The 22606-nt window shown below is 35.8% G+C and overlaps 2 protein-coding genes across 7 annotated transcripts in view; both read right to left on the reverse strand.

Annotated features, from left to right (window-relative positions):
- The window catches only part of LOC137250396 (potassium voltage-gated channel protein Shaker), a 685128-nt gene that overhangs the window by 646603 nt on the left and 15919 nt on the right, over nucleotides 1-22606 (reverse strand). The gene's annotated exons all lie outside the window — the stretch shown is intronic.
- LOC137250397 (transcription factor mef2A) lies at nucleotides 1774-21709 on the reverse strand. Of its 3 annotated transcripts, none has more exons than XM_067783119.1 (2): nucleotides 20610-21709; nucleotides 1774-6496 (listed from the first exon to the last, which is right to left on the reverse strand). In XM_067783119.1, exon 2 carries the CDS (start codon nucleotides 3670-3672, stop codon nucleotides 1996-1998), a length of 1677 nt encoding a protein of 558 aa, XP_067639220.1. In that variant the 5' UTR covers nucleotides 3673-6496; nucleotides 20610-21709; the 3' UTR covers nucleotides 1774-1995. The 3 variants fall into 3 exon arrangements, with proteins under 3 accessions (XP_067639220.1, XP_067639222.1, XP_067639221.1); XM_067783121.1 differs by lacking the exon at nucleotides 20610-21709 and adding an exon at nucleotides 19776-19785 and having other exon boundaries at nucleotides 1774-4017; XM_067783120.1 differs by lacking the exon at nucleotides 20610-21709 and having other exon boundaries at nucleotides 1774-5216; nucleotides 5343-7686.

Raw genomic sequence — 22606 nt, forward strand, 5'->3', positions numbered from 1 at the left:
GCGAAATATAACTTTAGAAAAAACTTAATAAAATGGTGGTGACACCTACCATATTAAGTAGAAGAAAATGAAAAAGTTCATTAACACCTTTCATTTGATACCCATATCGTACAAACACATTCTAGAGTCACCTCTGGTCCACCTTTATGGCGATATTTCGAAACCGCGTCCACTTATAGAACTAAGGCCCACTCCCTTTTAAAATACTCATTAACACCTTTCGTTTGATGCCCATATTGTGCAAACAAATTCTAGGATCACCCCTGGTCCACCTTTATGGCGATATCTCGAAACGGCATCCACCTATGGAACTAAGGATTACTCCCTTTTAAAATGCTCATTAACACCTTTCTTTTGATACCCATATTGTACAAACAAATTCTAGGGTCACCCCTGGTCCACCTTTATGGCGATATCTCGAAACGGCGTCCACCTATGGAACTAAGGATTACTCCCTTTTAAAATACTCATTAACACCTTTCATTTGATACCCATATCGTACAAACGCATTCTAGAGTCACCCCTGGTCCACCTTTATGGCGATATATCGAAAAGGCGACCACCTATACAACAACCACCACTCCCTTTTAAAACCCTCATTAATACCTTTAATTTGATACCCATATCATACAAACACATTCTAGAGTCACCCCTGGTCCACCTTTATGGCGATATTACGAAACGGCATCCACCTATAGAACTAAGGCCCACTCCCTTTTAAAATACTCATTAACACCATTCGTTTGATGCCCATATTGTACAAACAAATTCTAGGGTCGCCCCTGGTCCACCTTTGTGGCGATATCTCGAAACGGCGTCCACCTATGGAACTAAGGATTACTCCCTTTTAAAATACTCATTAACACCTTTCATTTGATACCCCTATCGTACAAATGCATTATAGTCACCCCTGGTCCACCTTTATGGCGATATCTCGAAAAGGCGACCACCTACACAACAACCAAACTCCCTTTTAAAACCCTCATTAATACCTTTAATTTGATACCCATATCGTACAAACGCATTCTAGAGTCAACCCTGATCCACCTTTATGGCTATATCCCTAAATGGCGTCCACCTATAGAACTATAGCCCACTCCCTCATAAAATACTCTTTAATGCCTTTCATTTGATACACATGTCATACAAGCACATTCCAGGGTTTCCCTCGGTTCATTTTCCTACATGGTTATTTTCCCTTATGCTGTCACCATACCCCTCAACTGAGTATGTTATGTTCGGTTACACCCGAACTTAACCTTCCTTACTTGTTTTAACATCCTTTGAAAATTGCTAACGTATGCGTCGCCATATTGAACATCCTGTCAAAACGCTGCCAAACGCTAAAAGTGGCCATCTTGCGCGTCCTGTCAGGCAGTTGACGTGTAAGATATCTCACTTGTTTTATGCAAAATGGACGTGATATTCACTTTAAGGTAAACACAAATTTAACTTAGATTTTAGAAATGTTTTCGCATATACGAAATATTACTTGGGTACGCACTAATCCCAAATCCCATTATAGGCAAACTGATATTAGTTTTTGTAAGAAGTTAAGGTGCTGTGCTGTAGTCAGCATTGATATTTAAATTAATTTAATTATTGTATGTTCTGTAATCAGTTTGATTTGAAAATTAAAGAAATTTGCTTAATATCCTACAGAAGCCAAAACAAAAGTAAAAAAGCAATTTTATTAAATATTCGTCAACACAAAGGTGCAATGAAACGCTAATAGAAATAAATTCAAATAAAATTTCAAAGCTTGACGCAGTAGTCAAAAGGCAGCGGGTGTGTACATCATTGTAATAAGCACAAGGGCAACGCGGTAACTATAAATAATTAAGAGGCAAGCGAACTGCAGCTGGTGTTGCACTGAAGTGAAGAAAAAGTAAAACCAAACAAAGCTGCAAATAAAAAAAGTTGTATTCATTAAAATAAATATTATTTATTTGCTTCAAGAAGGTGCTTCGAAAAAAGATAACGCAATTTTTGTTTTTATTTAGTTTTATGTGGGTACTTCTCATAAACATATTCCAGTCCTTGCTCCACATCCTCTTGTTGTTGCTTCTGCAATTGTTGTAGCTGCAACTGCTGTAATATTTTCAGTTGAAATTCTAAATGCTCTTTATCTTTGTCTTTTTTCGTCGCTGGTGTATTCTGACGACGTGGACGATTCATCATCGGATCCTCCATTTGACGTGATGCTTGCGCTCGCACCTGTGGTGGTGGGCCGGGCGGTTTTTTCTTATCTTTCTTCTTCTTTTTCTGTTCCAAAATTGCAGCATTTGCTGTGGCAATATTTGCCCCACGTTCCATTTGTTTCTGCTTCTTTTTTGCTAAAGCAGTTGTTTGAAAATGTACCAACGGTGAACTGCGTCGACGCACAGCAGCTGCATGTGCCCCAGTGCAACGGTTATCTGGTGTGCCAACACCAAATAAACGACGTATGCGGCGTTTATTTATAAAACCCAAACCTGAGCTGAAAGTGAAACTTGCACCACCTTCGCTACCGGCAACCATTTGACTAAAATTGCTATCCAAATCGCAGGACCCACTACCGCTGTTGAATGTGGCACCGCCAATTGTGCCTGCCGAATCGGCACCACAAGGAAAAAGATATGTATTGAGTGTGCTCAGTGTAGAGGAAGTGAATTGACGTGACAGCTCAAAACCACCAAATGCATTGGCTGTAGAGCTACCGTTTGTAAAATCCCAATCGAAACCAGGTGGAGCGACGCCAGTGGTGGTAATCTGTGGTGGCTGCGAAGCCGGTGGTAGCGTTTGTGCCGTTGATGGTTGCGTGAGCATAGCGACCGCTGTCGAACCGGTGACGGTGGTGCGTTGTGAGCTACTAGTGTTGTTGCTGCTGTTATTTGTATTCGTATGTGTGTTGTTGCTGTTGCTAATGCTGCTTCTATTGTTATTTATATTATGGTTAATATTTGTGCCCGTACTGGTAGTTGTCATAGTGGTGGCATTGTTGTTTTTGCTTTGCTGTGAACGCGTAGTTGTAGACCTCGAAGCTGCTTGCGCGTCAAACGAGTGTGGATTAATATAAATGTGATTGTTGTTATTATAATTTTGTTGTACGCCACCCATACTGGTGGTGGCGCTAACACCGCTTGTGCTGCTGCTCATATTATTGTTGTTATTGGTAAGATTCATATGCAAATTCACCTGATTAATATAATGTGCAATATGTGCGCCTTGAGTTTGTGTTGATTTGCTGCCGGACCCAACTATATTTATGTTGTTATTGTTGTTTTGCAAATCCTGCGCTTGCAAATGATGACTACCACGTGGCGCAATTATCGCCACAGCAGGAACGCCCAAATGGTGTTGCATTTGTTGGGACTGTTGCTGTTGTTGTGCTGATGGTGGACGTGGTGGCATAATTGGTGCAATAGGCAGTGGTGGGAGCTGTGGTGGATCACGCTCGCGACGTAAATGTAGTGCAGCTGCAGCGCCCAGTATATGAGGCGGCGATGGTTGATGCTCTGCTTGCTGCTGGGCCTGTTGACGTTGCCTTTGTGGGCTGTTGTTAACATTTTCAGGTTGCTGTTGTTGACGCTGTGGTGGATCATTATTGCAGTTGTTGCTGTTAGTGGAAGAGCTGCCTCCACCGCCACATCCCCCGCAGCAGTCACATGCGCCAGCGCCGTGTGAGCCCATGGTGTACTTATGTGAATGCGAATTTGTTTCGCCGTACTTTTCGTGAGTACTTCGCTTTGGTAGTATAATATTTTGTATTTTTTTATGCTAATAAGCTTGAATATTTAATTATTGCTGTTTGTTTTTTAGAAGCTTTTTTTATTTAGCTTGGTTTTGCTGAATGTTTTTTTTTCAAGTTATTGAAACCAGAATTTTCTTTTTAGCTTTTCGAAGTAAAGTTATTACTTTTTATTTACTAGCTACTTATTTTACATTATTCGCCATGTGGTAGCTTTATTTTTTAATGCAATTAAGTGCAGTTATTGTTGACTTTCTAGTGCAGTTTGCTTTTATATAGCAATCTTTCTGTTAGAATATACCAAAAAATTTTTACATGCATGGCACATGAGTAAATTTATGCAGCACTTGGCATTGGTGTGGTTTGGGGATTTTTGAGAGTTCTTGCTACTTAGATTTTCCTGAAGAAGTTCACCACTTCGTTTAATACTTCTACCAAAAAGTTATTCACAGACAAAGCTACACATGTTCTATGTCGCCTGATTATGAAAAGCTGGATGAAATTTTGCTTTACAATATTTTTTTTTTTTTTTTCGGAAGTTCATCACAATTTTGAATAGTATACATTTTTTAGCCCATGACACTTGTAAAGCATTCAGAATTCCTCGGCAAGTTTATATATATATATTTTTTTTGTAAAGGGTGTTAAGTTGTGAATTCCTCGGCAAGTTTATATATATATATTTTTTTTATAAAGGGTGTTAAGTTGTGTTTTTTTAACTATTTTCATATTGAAAACTAACTCAACACAGATATATTTTCGAAATCTCAGCAAAGTTGGGAATTCACCACCATTTTGAATACGCATACGTTCTTAACACATTACAGTTGTAAAGCGTTCAACAGTCTTCGGCAAGATTATATATATTTTTTTTTTTGTAAAGGGTGAAACTTGTGTTTTTTAATTTCATCATATTGAAAACCAACTCAACACAAATATATTTTCGTAATCTTATCAAATCTCTGGCAGGTCAATCTGAAGCTCTCACTTTACGTTTGCTTAATTTAAATACACAAAATTTTGTTCTCATAGTTATTCCATTAGTTTTTTATTTTGCTTTGATGCAATTTAGATATTGCGTTTTTTTTTTCAACATTTGCTGCGGAGAGTATTACATATTACATTTTATTATGCAGTTTACTTTTGGTCATCAAACATTTTTTTCAAGACGATGTGTTGAATTTACAAATATTTGCAGATATTTTATCTCACTATGTATTTTCTAAAGTGTTTTATGTTTTCAAGCTATGATATATTTTCACCATGGTGTGTTGTGTTCCGGAATATAATGTTTTGCATGTTTTTTTATCTCACAAGTCGCTGAACTTATTATTTTGTGACGATAAGCGATTAGTCTGGCTTTGTGTAACGATTTATTTTCACCATGATGTGGTGAGTATCCAAAATGTAGGTTCTGCACATTTTTATCTCAAAAGTCGCTTAACAAAGTACGCTGCGATGTATTTCTTGTGTGTTGTATTCTGATCTATTTTCAACATGTGTGGTGAATTTTAAAATATATCAATTTATATCGTTTTTTGGTAGGAAAGATGTCGCAAAATAATTTTTGTCTTAGTATTCATTTAATTTTAATTGTATTTAGAAGGCTTACATTGTAAAATGTCTGCCTTTTTGCGTGTCGGTAGTTTTCAACGCTCAACCCAAGCTTTCAGTTTTGAATAATGCTTTAATTATGGCAGTTTACCCGTTTTTTGTTTAATAATATATAAGGTGACATTTCGCTTATTTATTTCATAAACTTTTTTTATATATTGCGAAGCATTTTGTGTTGCTTCTTAATTAAATATGCGTAAATTTTTTTCGTGTTGCTTCGATGTTTCGATCTGCGGCTAACGGAAACGTTTATTAAAAGCTCTAAATATGTGTGTTATAAATATTTGATGCATTTATTTAATAAGTAATTATGTTTCCAATACATAATTTGTTTAACAAAAATAATATATTTGTGTTCATTTAAGCCACTTGGTATCACAGCAGTTGCTCAATTTTGTTAATTCGACTACATGTGCGCTATTTTTCATCAATTATTCATTTTTGTTCTGTTATTTTTGTTTTCATTTGTATTTTTTAGTAACTTTTAGAGCAACAGTTATTTAATGCAAAAAAAGTTATTAACAGATACCACACTAGCACCTATACAACTAAGCATTTACTAAGCACTAAGCATTTGATAAGTGTTCTCGGTTTTTCAAAAATAATGCTTTTATTTAGAGACGCGTTTTTATTTAAAAAAATTGTAGTTTATTTTATAAAAACTACTGCCACTACAAACTAACGCACTTACATATATACGCTTGCATGTTAACTGTTGCAAGGTCAAACTTTTTAAATTCTCTTTTGCACTGCATACTTCAAGGCGTTGTCACATTTATTTGCACAGCAGGTTTGTGATTTGTTGTTGCATTTTCGAAGCTAATTGCGGGTTATATATTCTTGCAGAATTTTCTGTATTTAGCGATTTGCGAGCTATTTTATCAGAACTTATTAAAATACGGCACTAATTACTTTGCATACTTTTCAGAGTTGCAGCGTTAAGTCTTTAAAAGCAAGCCTTTTTTTATTTGTTTTAAGTTTAGATATGGCGAAATTCAGATATTTTTTTTTTTCAAATCGTGCTCCTTTTTTAAATTATTGCCTTTTCTTTATATTTAAAATTTTTGCTGCACTTAACCTTCTCTTTGCAGCTTTCTTAGCTTACTTTAACACAATTCGTTACTATTCACTAAATATATGCCTAAAATTATGCTAGACATCACATTATGTACTATTTTATTGCCAGATTCATCGAAATTCTCGTCATTACTTTTGGAATTCCAAATCTTTACGGCGCCAGCAGCACTGCACACACACACAAACACTTGCGCGCACATACAGATACACATTCAAATAGCATTAATAAATTGTTTACAAGTTTCCAGTGGCTGTTGAAGGCACGGCATTGGCGTTATTTTAGTTCAACTGTGGTTCCGTATCACGTAGTTCAACATAGCGCTACGGCACTCAGCGCTCACTTCATTCGTTTGACAACAAACAACAAATAAAAGTTGCCAACTTCAATTCACTTCACATAGCCCGTAAGTAAGACAATAAGCTAGGCAGTCAGCGAGCCGACAAACCAAAAACCAACAAACAAAACGTGCTGCCGAGCACACGAGCAACCGAAGTTGAGGCCAATGTGACAGTAAAAATAAAGGAACAAAATTACACCAACAACTCGACCACAATAAAGAGCGCAATGCTGTTACTCACAATGCCACTCTGCCACTTTTCGATTTCCTCCATTTTAAACAAATAATCTGTGCTATAAGCTTTGGCTTTGTTTATCCTACGTTGCGCTTTACGCTGACTTCCGTGACTAGCGGAATTGTTATTGCTTTGAGTGCTATCAGCGTTGAAATTTCAGCTGCGGCCCTCCTCGTGTCGCATTTTATTTGAAGTTGTTTTATAATATTACTTTGAGGTTTTTCATTCATTGATTTGTTTTTGCTGCTATCGGTTATCATTCGTTTCGGAAGTTTTACATTGCGTGACGAAAGGCAAGCTATTGGTTGTGAGTAAGTGGCGCCCTTTCTCTATGAACAGTTAGGAACGTCATACAGTTTTATTTTCCGCTCTGTGTTTGACACTTCTTTGACGGTTATTTGACATTTCAACATGGTTTGTTTATTACTTTATTTTCAAGTTTCTCATACTTGTGAATTTCTGCAGTAAAACCTGCAATTTCTCAAGTAACATACAAATGTTTCATGCTCTTATAGTCTTTATACTCTCATTTATCATATTGTGCTGCTCTTTTAGTTTTGTTAGTATGAATCCACATCTTAGTTGTTGCCATTGCTCTACTAAAGAGGATAAGAGCTATTCAATGCTTAAAGCAAACGACCAGGCGTCCAGCCATCATATGTAGGCTACCAGACAAAGCTCTTCGTAATTTATTTAGGTGGGAGAGCAAAACTTATCCTTAATAGTTTTCCGAACTCTTTAAGTCACTTTCAAGTGTATTAGGTCAAATTCCGGCGAACATTAAATATGACTAAGAGAACAAACTGAAGAGCAGCATCATAGGAGGGAAATGAGTTGCTGTGAAAGCACGTGCATGGAAGTGTTGTTTTGTAGATAAATAAAATACTTCTTGTCTCTAGATATTTGGTATGTCTCCAAATTTGTATACCTACATAGCTGTATTTGTACACGTATTCGAACCCATTATTAGGTATTATAAATGTAATCGTATAACTATGGTTTGTAATTATATAAAGGGTTTGAGAACAAGCAACGACGGAGCTATGTATGTGCATCTACGTTCGTCTATCTTATGACATGAAGGCCCTATGGAGTCGCATACCAATATGTACGAAATGTCAAAGCAAAATGAATTCTCTATGAAAAACCTTTTTTTTGAGACACTCCTTAAATAAATAAACTCAACGGACTGCATGAGTTTATTTATTTAAGGAGTATCTAATAAAAAAAGAAGGTTTTTCATAGAGAATTCATTTTGCTTTGATATTTCTTTGGACCTCCGCACAATAGGTCCTCCGTAAATTTCTTCACTCCTAGAAGATTTCAGCTGCGATACGAGGTAATGGGTCTTTGGCATAAAAAGCGCGCATTTTCTCAGGCTCTTGTTTCTGAGTAAAAGGAGCCTTTTTTGCTGCACAAAACTAATAAATATCGCAAGCTCTTAGAAACTCTCAAGGACTGCCAACACGTCTACCATTTGTTTGTCTCGCAACCCAGTGCTAGAAAATGCAATACTTGGTCAGCCACAGGCGTGCTAATGCCTCCTTCGCTCCTACAACATTGAAAGCCCATCGTGCTTACTTATGAGCCAACTCGTTGCCCTAAATGTTACGATGCCCCGGCATTCAAACTACGGTGTTATGTCAACCGGCCTGATACTTGGCCCACTACTTACACTGGCCAACCAGCGGCAGCCGGTTCTATGTACCCGATCGACTCGGGATTTTTCCCGACCAAGGGCTGACGTTACAGTGTTTCCCCATTTAATATACTGCTGCAACAACTTGATGTTTTCGTCGCGGACACTGCAGCCCAAAAAGCCTTCTGGCTATCGGTTCGTCAGTGAAAGCTGAGTTATCAAATCTCTAAACAAGCTCAACATCTTTCCAATTTGTTATTATAGGCAAGCTGCTCCTTGAGATGAAATTTACTTGACAAAGAGATCAATTGGCCGACATCGCCTAACGGACTTTGAATCTCTAAAGTCCGTGATATTATGGTCCATGTTATCGCTCCACCTATAGGTATTTGAGCCTTTCGCAATATTCTATTTATGTAGTTCACTTCGACCGTCTTCAAGCAGACAACTGTTCTTTATGCTAAGATCGGTCAAAAAGACGCTCGTATATCCGTGCCGCGTATCCTTTCACAAAATCTCACTTTTTGCTGAGCATTCTTTTGAAAACATGCATAGCTCCATTATTTTATTTCACATTATTTCTTTGTTTAGCTTCCAGTTTACCTCAGGGCTCAGAAACACTTCAAGGTATTTTGCAAAATCAGAAAGAACTAAGCTCTTGGCCGTTAAATGTAGGTGCGGTAAACCTGAAATTTCCCATCTAGTAGTGGAGATGACAACTTCTGCCGACTCGCCTTAGCTACTTAGCTTTGAAGGTGATCCGTGCACGATCTCAATGATCGGGACGGGGCACAGGCACGATACAGTTATGACTACATTATCCAGGTGGACGAGCAAACTGATACAGTATTTGCTAACTTGACGAAGTATGCTTTCTATAGCGAAAAGCCAGAGGAGTGGCGATAAGATACCGCTCTGGAAGTACCTTTCCACAGATGTGCTGTGATCTCACCAAATAACAGTTTAGATCTAATAGTTATAAATAGCGAAGTGAACCCATTATGTTTACAATACGAGCTTTAATGTCAAATGGATAGAGTGCGTATCCTCAGCAATACGCGAAACACGCAGTGGAGGAAATCAGACTTCGATCTAAATACTTAAGTATGGTAAACTCTTTCTTCCTAAAATATATGTCCATCATGTAAAGTGCGAATGGGTCTGAAGTCATTACGCTTTTCATGATCCATGATGCATCCATTTTCCTTAAAAATGAACGCAAGTTTTTTGTTTTCTGAAAAGTTTTCTCAGTTCTCATTGTGAGGGTTAAAATCGGTTGCATCACTAACATAATAAGCACGATATCTATGAGGCTCATTAAACAACATAAATCCTTTCGAAATCCTCATCTCAACATGGTGGACTCCTTCAAGCAATTCCTTGTTTTAGTTTCAAACCCTAATTAGTCTGAAAGGCAGCAGCGTAGCCGCGTGTGATCTCTATCGCAAGGTCCAGCAAAATAAACACACATGTATTAGTCCCTCAATTTTTTTATTAATACCTCTAATTATAATCAGCTGGGCAGAGCCCACAGAGTATATTAACCTTGTTCGCATAACGGTAATCCGTAACGGCATACACTAATCGAGATAGATATAGACTTATATATATCAAAATGATCTGGGCGAAAAAAGAAATTAATTTAGCCATGTCCGTCCGTCCGTCCGTAAGAACGATAACTTGAGTAAATTTTGAGGTATCTTAATGAAATTTGGTACGTAAGTACCTGGGCATTCATCTCAGATCGCTGTTTAAAATGAACGAAATCGGACTACAACCACGGCCACTTTTTCGATATCGAAAATTTCGAAAAAGTGCAATAATTTATTACCAAAGACGGATAAAGCGGTGAAACTTGGTAGGTGCGTTCACCTTATGACGCAAAATAGAAAATTAGGAAAATTTTGGACAATGAGCGTGGCACCGCCGACTTTTAAAAGAAGGTAATTTAAAAGTTTTGCAAGCTGTAATTTGGCAGTCGTTGAAGATATCATGATGAAATTTGTCAGGAATGTTACTCCTATTACTATATGTGTGCTAAATAAAAATTAGCAAAATCGGATGACGAACACGCCCATTTTAAAAAAAAAAATTGTTTAATCAAATTTTAACAAAAATTTAATATCTTAATATATAAGTAAATTATTTCAGCATTCAAGTCCAGTAATGGTATGGTGCAACAAAATACAAAAATAAAAGAAAATTTCAAAATGGGCGTGGCTCCGTCCTTTTTCATTTAATTCGTCTAGAATACTTTTAATGCCATAAATCGAACAAAAATTTACCAGTCCTTTTGTATTTGGTAGGGGCATAGATTTTATGACGTTAACTGTTTTCTGTGAAAATGGGCGAAATCGGTTGAGGCCAAGTCCAGTTTTTATACACAGTCGTCCATCTGTCCTTCAGCTCGGCCGTTAACTCGATAACTTGAGCAAAAATCGATATATCTTTAATAAACTCAGTTCACATATTTATCTGAACTCAATTTATCTTTGTATTAAAAATGGGCGAAATCCGACTATCACCACGCCCACTTTTTCGATATCGAAAATTTAGAAAAATTAAAAAAATGCCATAATTCTATACCAAATACGAACAAAGGGATGAAACATTGTGATTGGATTGGATTTTTGACGCAAAATATAACTTTGGAAAACACTTTGCAAAATGGGTGCGAAACGTACCATATTAAGTAGAAGAAAATGAAAAAGTTCTACAGGGCGAAATTAAAAAGCCTTGGAATCATGGCGGGAATACTGTCCGTGGTATTATATATATAAATAAATTTACGGTACCCGACAGAAGATGTTCTGAGTCACCATGGTCCACATTTTGACGATATTTCGAAAACGCTTTCGCATATACAACTAAGGGGCACTCCCTTTTAAAACCCTCATTAGTACCTTTAATTTATACCCATATCGTACAAACACATTCTAGATTCACTCCTGGTCCACCTTTATGGCGATATCTCGAAAAGGCGTCCACGTATAGAGCTATGGCTCACTCCCTTCTAAAATACTCTTTAATGCCTTCCAATTGATACCCATGTCATACAAATTCATTCCAGGGTTACCCTAGGTCCATTTTCCTACATGGTGATTTTCCCTTATTTTTTCTCCAAAGTTGTCAACTGAGTATTTAATGTTCGGTTTCACCCGAACTTAGCCTTCCTTACTTGTTTTAATTACAAATCCCCGGAAATTATTTGGAATACTCAAAGAGATTAAATTTTGACACACACGTAAATTTACTAGGCACGCATGATGCATAAGCATTTCGCCACAGATAAGGCTAAGTGGCACCCGTCGGTATGTATAAACCTAACCCATTTCGGGAAATCAAATACATAGTCACCACAGTCCCACCATGAACGCAATAAGGTAAGAGTTTCACATGATGGACCAAGCTGAGAAGGAATGAAGCCAAGCACTGGCCTGAAAAACGTCGATTATTATGTGTAGGCGTTACGACTAACAAAGCTAGTATTATCACTAAAAAGAGTCTAAAGCTCATGATGTGTATTCTGATTGGACACTGCAGGTGGAACCGATCGAGCATGTATTGCGCTCCCTTCCTCGCTAGCGCTAATACTCCAGCTATTATATCTCGAAGCAGCAAGTAACACAGGTCTCAGAAAGCTTTAAATATTAGCCAATAGGACGGTTTTATTTTGCGGTAGAGTGGTTATACAGTGGTTATAGTTTTTGACAAGGTCTTTCAGTTTGGTCGTTGAGCAATCATGTGAGTGTTTCCGGACTGGCCAGTTCAACAATACCTAACATGCAATGGAAGAGCGATTAATGCAATTTTTCAAAACAAACACAATATGAGCTAGTTCAGTCATTTCTGTTTTTATACCCAGCTGTAATTGTACACAGGGTATTATAACTTTGATTGGATAATGGTTGGTTGTACAGGTATAAAGGAATCGATAGATATAGACTTCCATATATCAAAATCATCAGTATCGAAAAAAAATTTGATTGAACCATGTCCGCCCGTCCGTCCGTCTGCCCGTTAACACGATAATTTGAGTAAATATTGATATATCTTCACCAAACTTGGTACACGAGCTTATCTGGACCCAGAATAGATTGGTATTGAAAATAAGCGAAATCGGTTGATAACCATGCCCACTTTTTATATATATAACATTTTTGAAAACACAAAAAACCTGATTATTTAGTAAATAATACACCTAGAATTTCTGTGTTATGATAGGCTTTCCTTGACCATAATATTGCTTTTAGTGCAAGCAAAACTCTACTATTGCGCCCAACGTTTCGCTAAATACCTTAGCTTCCTCAGGTGCGAAGCTGCCTTTATTTAAACATTTGCTCCAATTAACCAACGTAATTTGAAATGAACCTAGAATGTTGAAATTCGACGTGTGGACTTATATTGAGACTCTTGATAAAAATTTGAAAATTTTTTTTAAATGGGCGTGGCGCCGCCCATTTATTATAAAATCAATTTTACAAATATTATTAATCATAAATCAAAAATCGTTAAACTTATCGTAACAAAATTCGGCAGAGAGGTTGCCTTTACGATAAGGAATGATTTGAAGAAAAATTAACGAAATCGGTTAAGGACGACGCCCACTTTTATATAAAAGATTTTTGGAAGGGTCGTGGGCGTATAAAATAAGCTATATCTTTGCAAAAAAGAGCTTTGTATCAATAGTATTTCATTTCTCAAGTGGATTTATAGCAATAAATAGGAAAAAAATTTAATTAAAACAGATGGAGGTGGTACCGCCCTTTTATGACTAAGCAATTTTCTATGTTTCGGGAGACATAACTCGAAGAAAACTTATTTCAGAATAGAACATGTATTATTGCGCAGCCTTGTAACACTATTAAGCACACAAAACAAACAACAACAGAATTTCAAGTGTACAGCTGGGTATATAGTGTTCGGTTTCACCCAATCTTTGGCTTCCTTACTTTTTATTTATTTATTTATTTATTTAAAGTCGACACAAAACGAAAACGGTCGACTGCTGAAGTATAAAATTAGTACAAAAAGTTGAATAAAAGTAAACTTATGCATTTAACAATTCAAATTGATCAGATCAGTCGCCGTGAGGAGCTCAGAAGGGAGCATGGTGCGCATAAGGGGGCTGATGCGACGTGGTCATAAAGGGGCCGGATGTTTGAACTCCATTTAACCTACCACAAAACGTTAATGCAACAGAAATCGATGAAGAGTCTATAAATCACTGCAGACACATTCGCAGGAAAATAGCAGTGAAATTTAAAATCTGTTTTCAAATACACAAACAAATATTCTCTATGAGTCAGATAACTGCTTTCATATGCCATATTTCGCACGGAAAACTTGTTTGAGCCAAAGAATTGTGTGTCTATTAAAAAACTACAAAAGTTGACTTACAATTGCCTCAAGAGGCACAATAAGCTCATTTCGTAAATTTGTATTTAATCGCAGCAGGCGTTCATTGCCTCAAAGCACCATAAATTTGCTGTAACTTTCTACAAGGCAAGTAACAACTCGAGCAGTGGGGGCGTTGCCTACGGATGCGAGATGGAGGTGGTGGCGTATGAGTACTGCGGTAGACGGCCATGGTCATGACGACTTAAAGCAGACAATTTATTCATGAACTTAAAATGTACATACATATATATATATACTTATGTACATATACATATGCACCAACATTACAGCTGTGTATGTGTGTTTGTATGCGTAAGCGCTAACGCTTGCGTGCACCTCGTGCTAATGAATCCATTGCGTGACTTGCATAAATAGATTTATAGCTTAACACCAATTGTTATTATGCCTGATTGCTAATTTTTATGTTATCACCGTTGGTGATTGCATCCAACAAAATTATTTGGCTGCAGATTGACGTAATCTCAGAAAAATTAAAAAAAAAAATTGGTAAATGTATGGTGTATGTTACATTTACAAATAAAACCAAAATTTCACACAAAAACAAGTAAAGGTGTCTAAGTTCGGGTGTAATCGAACATTATATACTCAGTGTGAGCTTCAATTGCACATTTGCTTTCAGATAAATTACTTTTCTACATAACATGTGGCACCGCCCGTTTAAAAAAAATTTCTCCCCATTTCCTCCTACCGTAAAACTTGATAAGTGAAATATCATTGATCCAAGACTATTTTTTGCTAAGTTATAGCTTATTATTCTAGTCTACGACTCTTTCAACTTTGTTTTATATCTAAGTTGCCGTGGTCTTTAATCGATCTCGTCCATTTTTTCTAGATATATTTCCTGCTATAGGGAAAATTGGTGTACACAATTTCATTACGATATGTTAATTTTTCTTTGAGTTATGGCTCCAGAAACATAGAAAATTGCTTAGCCATAAAAGGGGCGGCGTCAGGCCCATTTTTTTAAGTTTGAAGTTTTTCCTATTTATAAATACCATTGATATAAAGCACTTTTTTGCAAAGGTATAGCTTATTTTATTCGTACACGACCCCTTTAAAAATCTTGTATATAAAAGTGGGCGTGGTCCTCAACCGATTGCGTTAATTTTTCATCGAAGCATTCTTGTAGTAAGGGCAACCTCTCTGCCGAACTTTGTTATGGTAGGTTTAACGATTATTGATTTATGATTAATAATATTTGTAAAATTGATTTTATCACAAGTGGGCGGCGCCACGCCCATTTTAAATTTTTATCAAGAGTCTCAATATCATTCCACACGTCAAATTTCAATATTACTAAATAAACAAGTTTTTTGTGTTTTCCAAAATGTTATATATATAAAAAGTTGGCGTGGTTATCATCTGATTTCCGCTCATTTACCAATCTATTCTGGGTCCAGATAAGCTCGTGTACCAAATTTGGGGAAGATATCTCAACATTTACTCAAGTTAACGTGTTAAAGGACAGACGGACGGACGGACATGGCTTCGACACTGATGATTTTGATATATGGAAGTCTATATCTATCTCGATCCCTTTATACCTGTACAACCAACCGTTATCCAATCAAAGTTAATATACACTGTGTGCAAAGCATGCTGAATATAAAAACAATTTTAAGTGGATTCGTTGTCTTCACATCGGTAACAACCGATACCGACAACTGTTTTATCGGCTATCGATAGGATTTATTATGGTCAAGTTATGGGTTCATTATCGCCGAACCCTCGTCTTCTTACAGATTTCTTGTTATGAGCGGGTTGTTATGAACGGGTTAAAGATGTGCCATCGAATTTTGAAAATTAGTCAGGCTTTGTTTCATAAGAAAGCAATACGTAGTAGATAACTACCAGAAATCAATAAGATTTCGATATCAAGTATATATTTTTTGATAACAAATCAATAAATTTTCTATAACACAGCGATAACAGGCTGATGACATATTAACAACACGCCGATAGCAAATTGATAAATTTTCGATAAAATATCTATAAATTTTATAAAAAATGTAGTTAAGTTTTCGATTAATATTCGATAACTGTTCGATTAAAATTTGATAGCTTAATGCAAACAAAGCCAAAGCTTTTTGATACCTAATCGATAGTCGATCTCCTATACAAAAATTCGCTAACAAATCGGAAACTTTTCTATAGCAAATTTGATAAAACTTCGATAGTTTTTCAATTAGTAACCGATAAAATAAAAAAATAAATAAATGTAAAGCGCGATAACCTCCGAAGAGATCTAAGGCCGAGCTTCTCTTCCAATTTGCGTCATGCTCCTCTTGATTTTCCCTACAAATTGGCCGGACGGGACCTACATGTTTTATGCCGACTTCAAACGGCATCTGCAAGGCAGACGAGTTTTCACTGAGTGCTTTTCATGGCCGAAATATTCCCGGAGCGCTTGGTAAATACTGCCGAGGGGCGACCCCGCTTAGAAAAATTGTCTTTTAATTGAAAAACTTTATTTCTAAAATTTTGATGTTGCTTTGCCCGGGGTGTGAACCCAGGGCATACGGTGTGGTAGGCGGAGCACACTACCATCACACCACGGTAGCATAACACAATTTTACTCCTTGAAAACATAACAAATCGATAAGTCGCCTTCACTTCGACGATAGCACACCTATAAAAAATGGATAGCAAACCGATAATCCAACCAAAGCAAACCGATAATTCATCATAAAAAATAACAAATTGATAAAACACCGTCCGGTTTCTGTTCCCGATTTGGTTTTGACTTTTAATCTTTCCTTTTCGCTCCCCTCTATTTCTCTTTTCCCCTGCTTCCTTTTCCTTTCCCTCCCGTTTTCCGTTCCTTTCCTTTCCTTGCCTTCTCTTCCCTTAAGTCGCCATGCCCTGATTTGCTTATATCAACTCTGCCGCGAGCATTGTTGCTACGTTACGCTACAGTGTAATGACTACATCTACGTATACATTCTCTATTCCCCCATACCGTTAGCAATATTGTGCCTTTCTTCAATCGATTCCCATAACGAAAATCAATTAACCCGATTATATTTATTAACTACAAATTTTTTGTAACTCATACGTCATGGCAACCTAAGCAGCGGTCGCTTACGGCGTTGCCCATTTAATGATGATTACCAAGCATTAGGCACCCAAATGTGAAAAAATCAAATTTTGAGCAATGGTTAAGTAGCCACGATAAATAAACACGATAAAGACGATAGCTCTGGGAACTTCGAATTGAATTGAAGTTCAATTTCACAGTTATATTACTCGAAACTGCCCCCATAGCGGACCAAGATCACTTATGAATATCTATTTAACACCAAAAATTGGTTTTGTAAATTTGAAGTATATACAGATTTCAACTAAAATGTTAGCTTCACCGCTATAACTTCCATCAAAATCATAATGACAAAACGGCTAAAACCCATAAATATGTTATTCTTTTGCCTAAGGCAATTAAGAATATTGTATCATGCCTTAGTTTAAGTGTTAATTTAAATTAATTTATTTATCATCAAGGCTGTTTAGGCCTTAAACTTAAATTACTAAAAATAAAACTCATTATTACAATTCGTAAAATAATTTATTGAATATGGGCTAGTCTGGGAGTCACTTGTTTAAGAGAGGTTGGAAAGGGCTTGTTTACAAGCTGCAATTGCTTAAGGTAACACAAGTTGGAACATATTATTTTATACCTTTCATGAAAATGAAACGGTATATTAATTTTATCACGATTCTCAAAAATCTTTAAAGGAGAAGAGATGGACCCACCAATAAGGGTCCCGTAATGATCAGGATGACTAGCTGTGTTGATATAGCGATTCCCGTCCGTCTGTCTGTTTGAACTCAAACCAGTACCTTAATTTTTGAGATATCTTGCTGAAATTTTGTGAGCGGGTATGTTTTGCACATTGTTCAGGTCAATAAGAAGACTTGACTACCAAGATGGAAGGAAACTTAAAAGGAAATGCCTCTTGTTAGTACAATTAAAGGAACAAAAGATTAATAAATCTTCGTTTCTAATATTCAAAAGTTTCTAAGATCTGTGCCGTTTTTCTGCTGACACTTTTTATGTAAGGTGTTGTACGAAGGCATTGATGCCACATTGCATTTTCTGACATTTCTTAAAATAAATTGACAGCTTGTAAACCATTGAAGGCGCTAAAAATGTTCTCTTTCCGACGACTTTTCGGCGTAGTTAGTTGACCAAACTGAAATTATCGTAAAGGCCAATAAATTATTCAACCTATTAAAAGACAGCTTTTAGCTCCTTATCTAGATTTTTAGTTTTAAGCAAGCGCATGAACTCTTTGCAATCTAAGTTTATTTTCGTGTACCATACCATAATATATATAATCCAAAAACTAGATGACGTATGCTAAATCCACCAGAAGGGATTGAAGTAGATACAGATTTATAGAGAGCATGAATTGAAGGATATTTTGTCATTTTATTAACTTGATTATGGAAGGAACAAATACTTCATCTCCTTGGCAACCAGCCCCGTGAAAATCTTACTTGCTAACAAGTGCTAATTCGAACTAGGTAGGTAATTAAGAAGTAACCTCCTTGTTAGCCGAATAATCGTCACACTGTATGAAAATGAACATCGAAAGAGTATTCGGAGATGGTTCTCCGATGCATTTTTTTGCTCTGCAACTGCATTCGTATGAATAGCCCCTTAATGAATAAAATTCAGACGATGAACTTGTCCTGGATTTCGTCTACTTGTATCGAATTATAATTTTAACAAAATCGGCGAATTGGTATCGGAGCCCATAAGCTACTTATATGGATATAAGATAACAAAAGATTACTTAAGTACATTACACTTACTCCCTCCGCACATCTCCATACAATTACTCTTTATTTAAGCATAGAGGTGGTGCATCTACAATTACCGTACTATGGAACAAGCGCGCCTTCTTAAAAGCACTTTTTTGCGAACCCCGCAAAACGCAAGGCGTCAATGTTCTTGATTTCTTTTATTTTTATTTTACGAATACGCGTAATGTTTTCGTTAACACAAATATTCAAAATTTTCACTTATTGTATGCACCAAGGATCATTGTATACAAATCAAGTGCGATATCTTATCCGTCAAATGACTGCCAGAATGTTCAAGATGGCTACTTTTTTTTGTTTTGGTAGGATGCTCAATATGGCGGCGCATAGAGCCAGCTATCTTTAGCGGGTGATAGAAAGGGGTACAGAATGAGATCACGATAATCACTTAAAAATCGGTTTGGCGTCTATGCAGAAATTATCACAGTATCTTATCCACAATGCCAAAAACCGTTAGATTTAAATATATAAACATTTTTCAAATCAAAGGGTTAAAATTTTTTTATTTGACGCCAGAACTTCTAAAAAAAGAGAAAACTGACAAGTTTACTATTACTTTGCTTAATATATTTTTGTACTCCACTAAACCAGGCGAATCCATACCAGGCGGTGGCAAAGCAAATTCAACCAATTCGTTGTGCAGAAGAATGTCAAGTCAAAAGAAAACTTAAATTGATTTCGATTAACTGACATATTAAAGTACAGGGTGCTGTATGGAAACTAATCAAGAAGAATAAATCAGCTGTTGGGATAACAACACCTGGTACTGGATTCGCCTTGCCACTAGCCGTACAGCGTGATATATGTTTCCCCACACTTATATTAATTTTTGTTTTTGACGCACAGTGTAATTACAATGAAAAATTAATAATACACAATAATATAAACAATATTTACGTGATTTTCATGGCATCCTGCATAAGAAGCTGCTTTTGCCTGTAGATTTGTTGGTACGAACAAAACAGTGGCGGCAAATCAGGTATCAAATATTTATATAACGTACAGTTACGTTTATGCCCCATGAAATTTGTGTTGTAATATAAAAATAGAGAAAAGAAAATTAACGACACAAAGTTAAAATTAGAGAACAAGCACTATCAAAGACAGTTTTCAACTCTCTGTTTATCTAAGCGAATATCTACCGATTATATACGTAACAAAAGCGAGCTATTCCCACAAAAAATTACAAATACGAACGCACGCACCTCTTCTTCTTGTGCCGCATCTCAGCAGGCGAACGTACATTTTGCGCTATCTGCATCTTTGATGAGGTACTAAATTGAAAGGAAGATGGCACTGGATGTGAACCACATTAAGTGGAACAATGAAAAAAGGAAGGATCAAATGCAAGTTGGTGACATAGTATACGCCGTAATTATAATGTTGATGGCAGTAGTTATTAATTGTAAATCCATTATCGTAAACATTTAATGACGATTGGAGTTCACGGCAGTGGCCGAAGCGTATGGAAACGTTTACCGTTAGTTGGAGCACATGAATGCGTATTTTTTGTTGTATTGATGTGTACAAAGCACGCGGTGTATTTTGATTTCAGCGAGATATAGTGCTGCGCAAGAGTGTGTGGGCGTGGCGAATATAGAAACCACAATTCAAAATTAACTGGTGTAGATTTGTGAAATTGTTGTTATGGGTTCATAAATGAATAAAATTGCACATGTAAGCATGTGTGTTTATATATGTCTGTATATGGCAATGCAGACGCTTGCTTACATACTTTTAAGCGCTTAATTTCAAATCCGTACAGCACATGAGAATTTTTCCAATTTTTTTTTATATTTTGACTTTATTTCAGAAAAATTTTAAAATTTTTAATTTATTCCACATGCTTATGTGATTTGATTGAACACTTGCACTATAACACTAGCACTTAGTTTACACCACAGACCACTTTTTTCTGTTCTCGCATTACTTAACCGTAATTTGATGCACACGCGCTGCGTAACACATAACACAATTTTCACAGAAAAAATAGAAAAATGAATTTTCATAAAAGGGGAAAAAATATAATTGCTGGACGCGCCTTAACACCGATATATAAATAAACCTTGAGACGTTTTAGCTCAAATAGTTTTTCACACTAAAAAATACAGTGTTGTTATTGCTATGTTACACCTAAGCGCAAACAGCTGACAAATAGACACAAAAAAGGTTCGTGTATAGTTTTTTATTGTTATTCTATTAACTTTTTGTCTGGCTTGAACTAATTGAATTTTAAGCTTTGCCTCTTAAATGGTAGCAGTGGTGGCACATAGACACTGCGGGCGTTCTTATGTTTACCTCTTTTAATTGTTTGAGCATTAAGACCTGCATCAAAGTATGCACTCATTTCAGATTATTTAAAAAAACACTTTTTAGACTTTTATAATATAATCAAGCAACTTGAATCAGTAGCGGCATTATATCTAAAGCACTAACGGAAACAGCTCCAACGAACATTTAGCCCCATTATGAGTGGATGCAGTACGCCACTGTTTAGCTTTTGCAAGCCTTGACTTTGTGGTAATTAGTGAATGCTACAAAAAATTGAAATAACAAACAAAGCGCTAAAAACAAACACTGTGTTTTCAGGTTGAGCCATCATATTCACTGCAGGGTTTGTCTTTACCTGCATTCTCAGCTGTGTACTTACAATGTAGTAACTTTATAAAATTTCTATTCATCGATGTCTTTTTATTATATATTTTTTATTTAAATTCATTTTAATTAATTTTTTATTTTGTTTTATTAAATTTTCTATTAATTTTTTCGTTTTTTATTTTTTATTTTGTTCCCTTTCCTTTTAGTTTATTTTACTGCATTCTGTTTTTTAATTTTTTATTTTTATTTTCATTTTATTTTACTCTATTATATTCTACTTGATTAAATTTTATTTTATATAATTTTATATTATATTATATTATATTATATTATATTATATTATATTATATTATATTATATTATATTATATTATATTATATTATATTATATTATATTATATTATATTATATTATATTATATTATATTATATTATATTATATTATATTATATTATATTATATTATATTATATTATATTATATTGTAACGAATTTACTTGCAAATCCTCTTATTTGCCCTTTTGCTAAGTTCGTATCACTAAACTGTTGAATAAATAACTCCAATATTGAATAATGGAAAAATTGCCTTTATTAAAGTACTTCACAATAACACTTATACTTTGCAACCAGCTTGCTTAACAACCAAACTGATTGATAGTTCAAATGAAACTCTACTATTGCCCGCCAGATTGCGTGCTTAATCAATAACTGCTTGATAGCTCAAATCAAACTGAATTCCAGCGCCTCTACATTTGCTGCCTTTTATGCTCTCTGATTTCAACGTTCGCATCTTCTAGGCGCTTTCAGAATCTACTATTTGCCATCAGCTCTCAAACTTCTCAGCTGTAACTACAATTGCACGATTTTATAGCTTCTCTCATTGCATACTTTCAGGGGTATCTCAGATATATGCATGTGTTTGTGCATTGACTCTCCGCTGCTTGTATACGTACATGGTACATATGTGTAGACGCATTATTGTTTCGTTTATGTAGATACATAATGATTGAATTATTGATGTGAATTCACGTCACTCCTTAGCATCGGCCTAGAGATAGCAGCACCCCTTAATTTTGCTAATATTCGTAACAATATTATATTATATTATATTATATTATATTATATATATTATA

Source organism: Eurosta solidaginis, chromosome 4 (assembly GCF_040869045.1).
Source record: "Eurosta solidaginis isolate ZX-2024a chromosome 4, ASM4086904v1, whole genome shotgun sequence".
Taxonomy (NCBI): domain Eukaryota; kingdom Metazoa; phylum Arthropoda; class Insecta; order Diptera; family Tephritidae; genus Eurosta; species Eurosta solidaginis.

What these genes read in the sequence shown, in the direction of transcription:
- LOC137250397 (XM_067783119.1), bottom strand. Translation starts at nt 3,672, where the DNA reads ATGGGCTCACACGGCGCTGGCGCATGTGACTGCTGCGGGGGATGTGGC.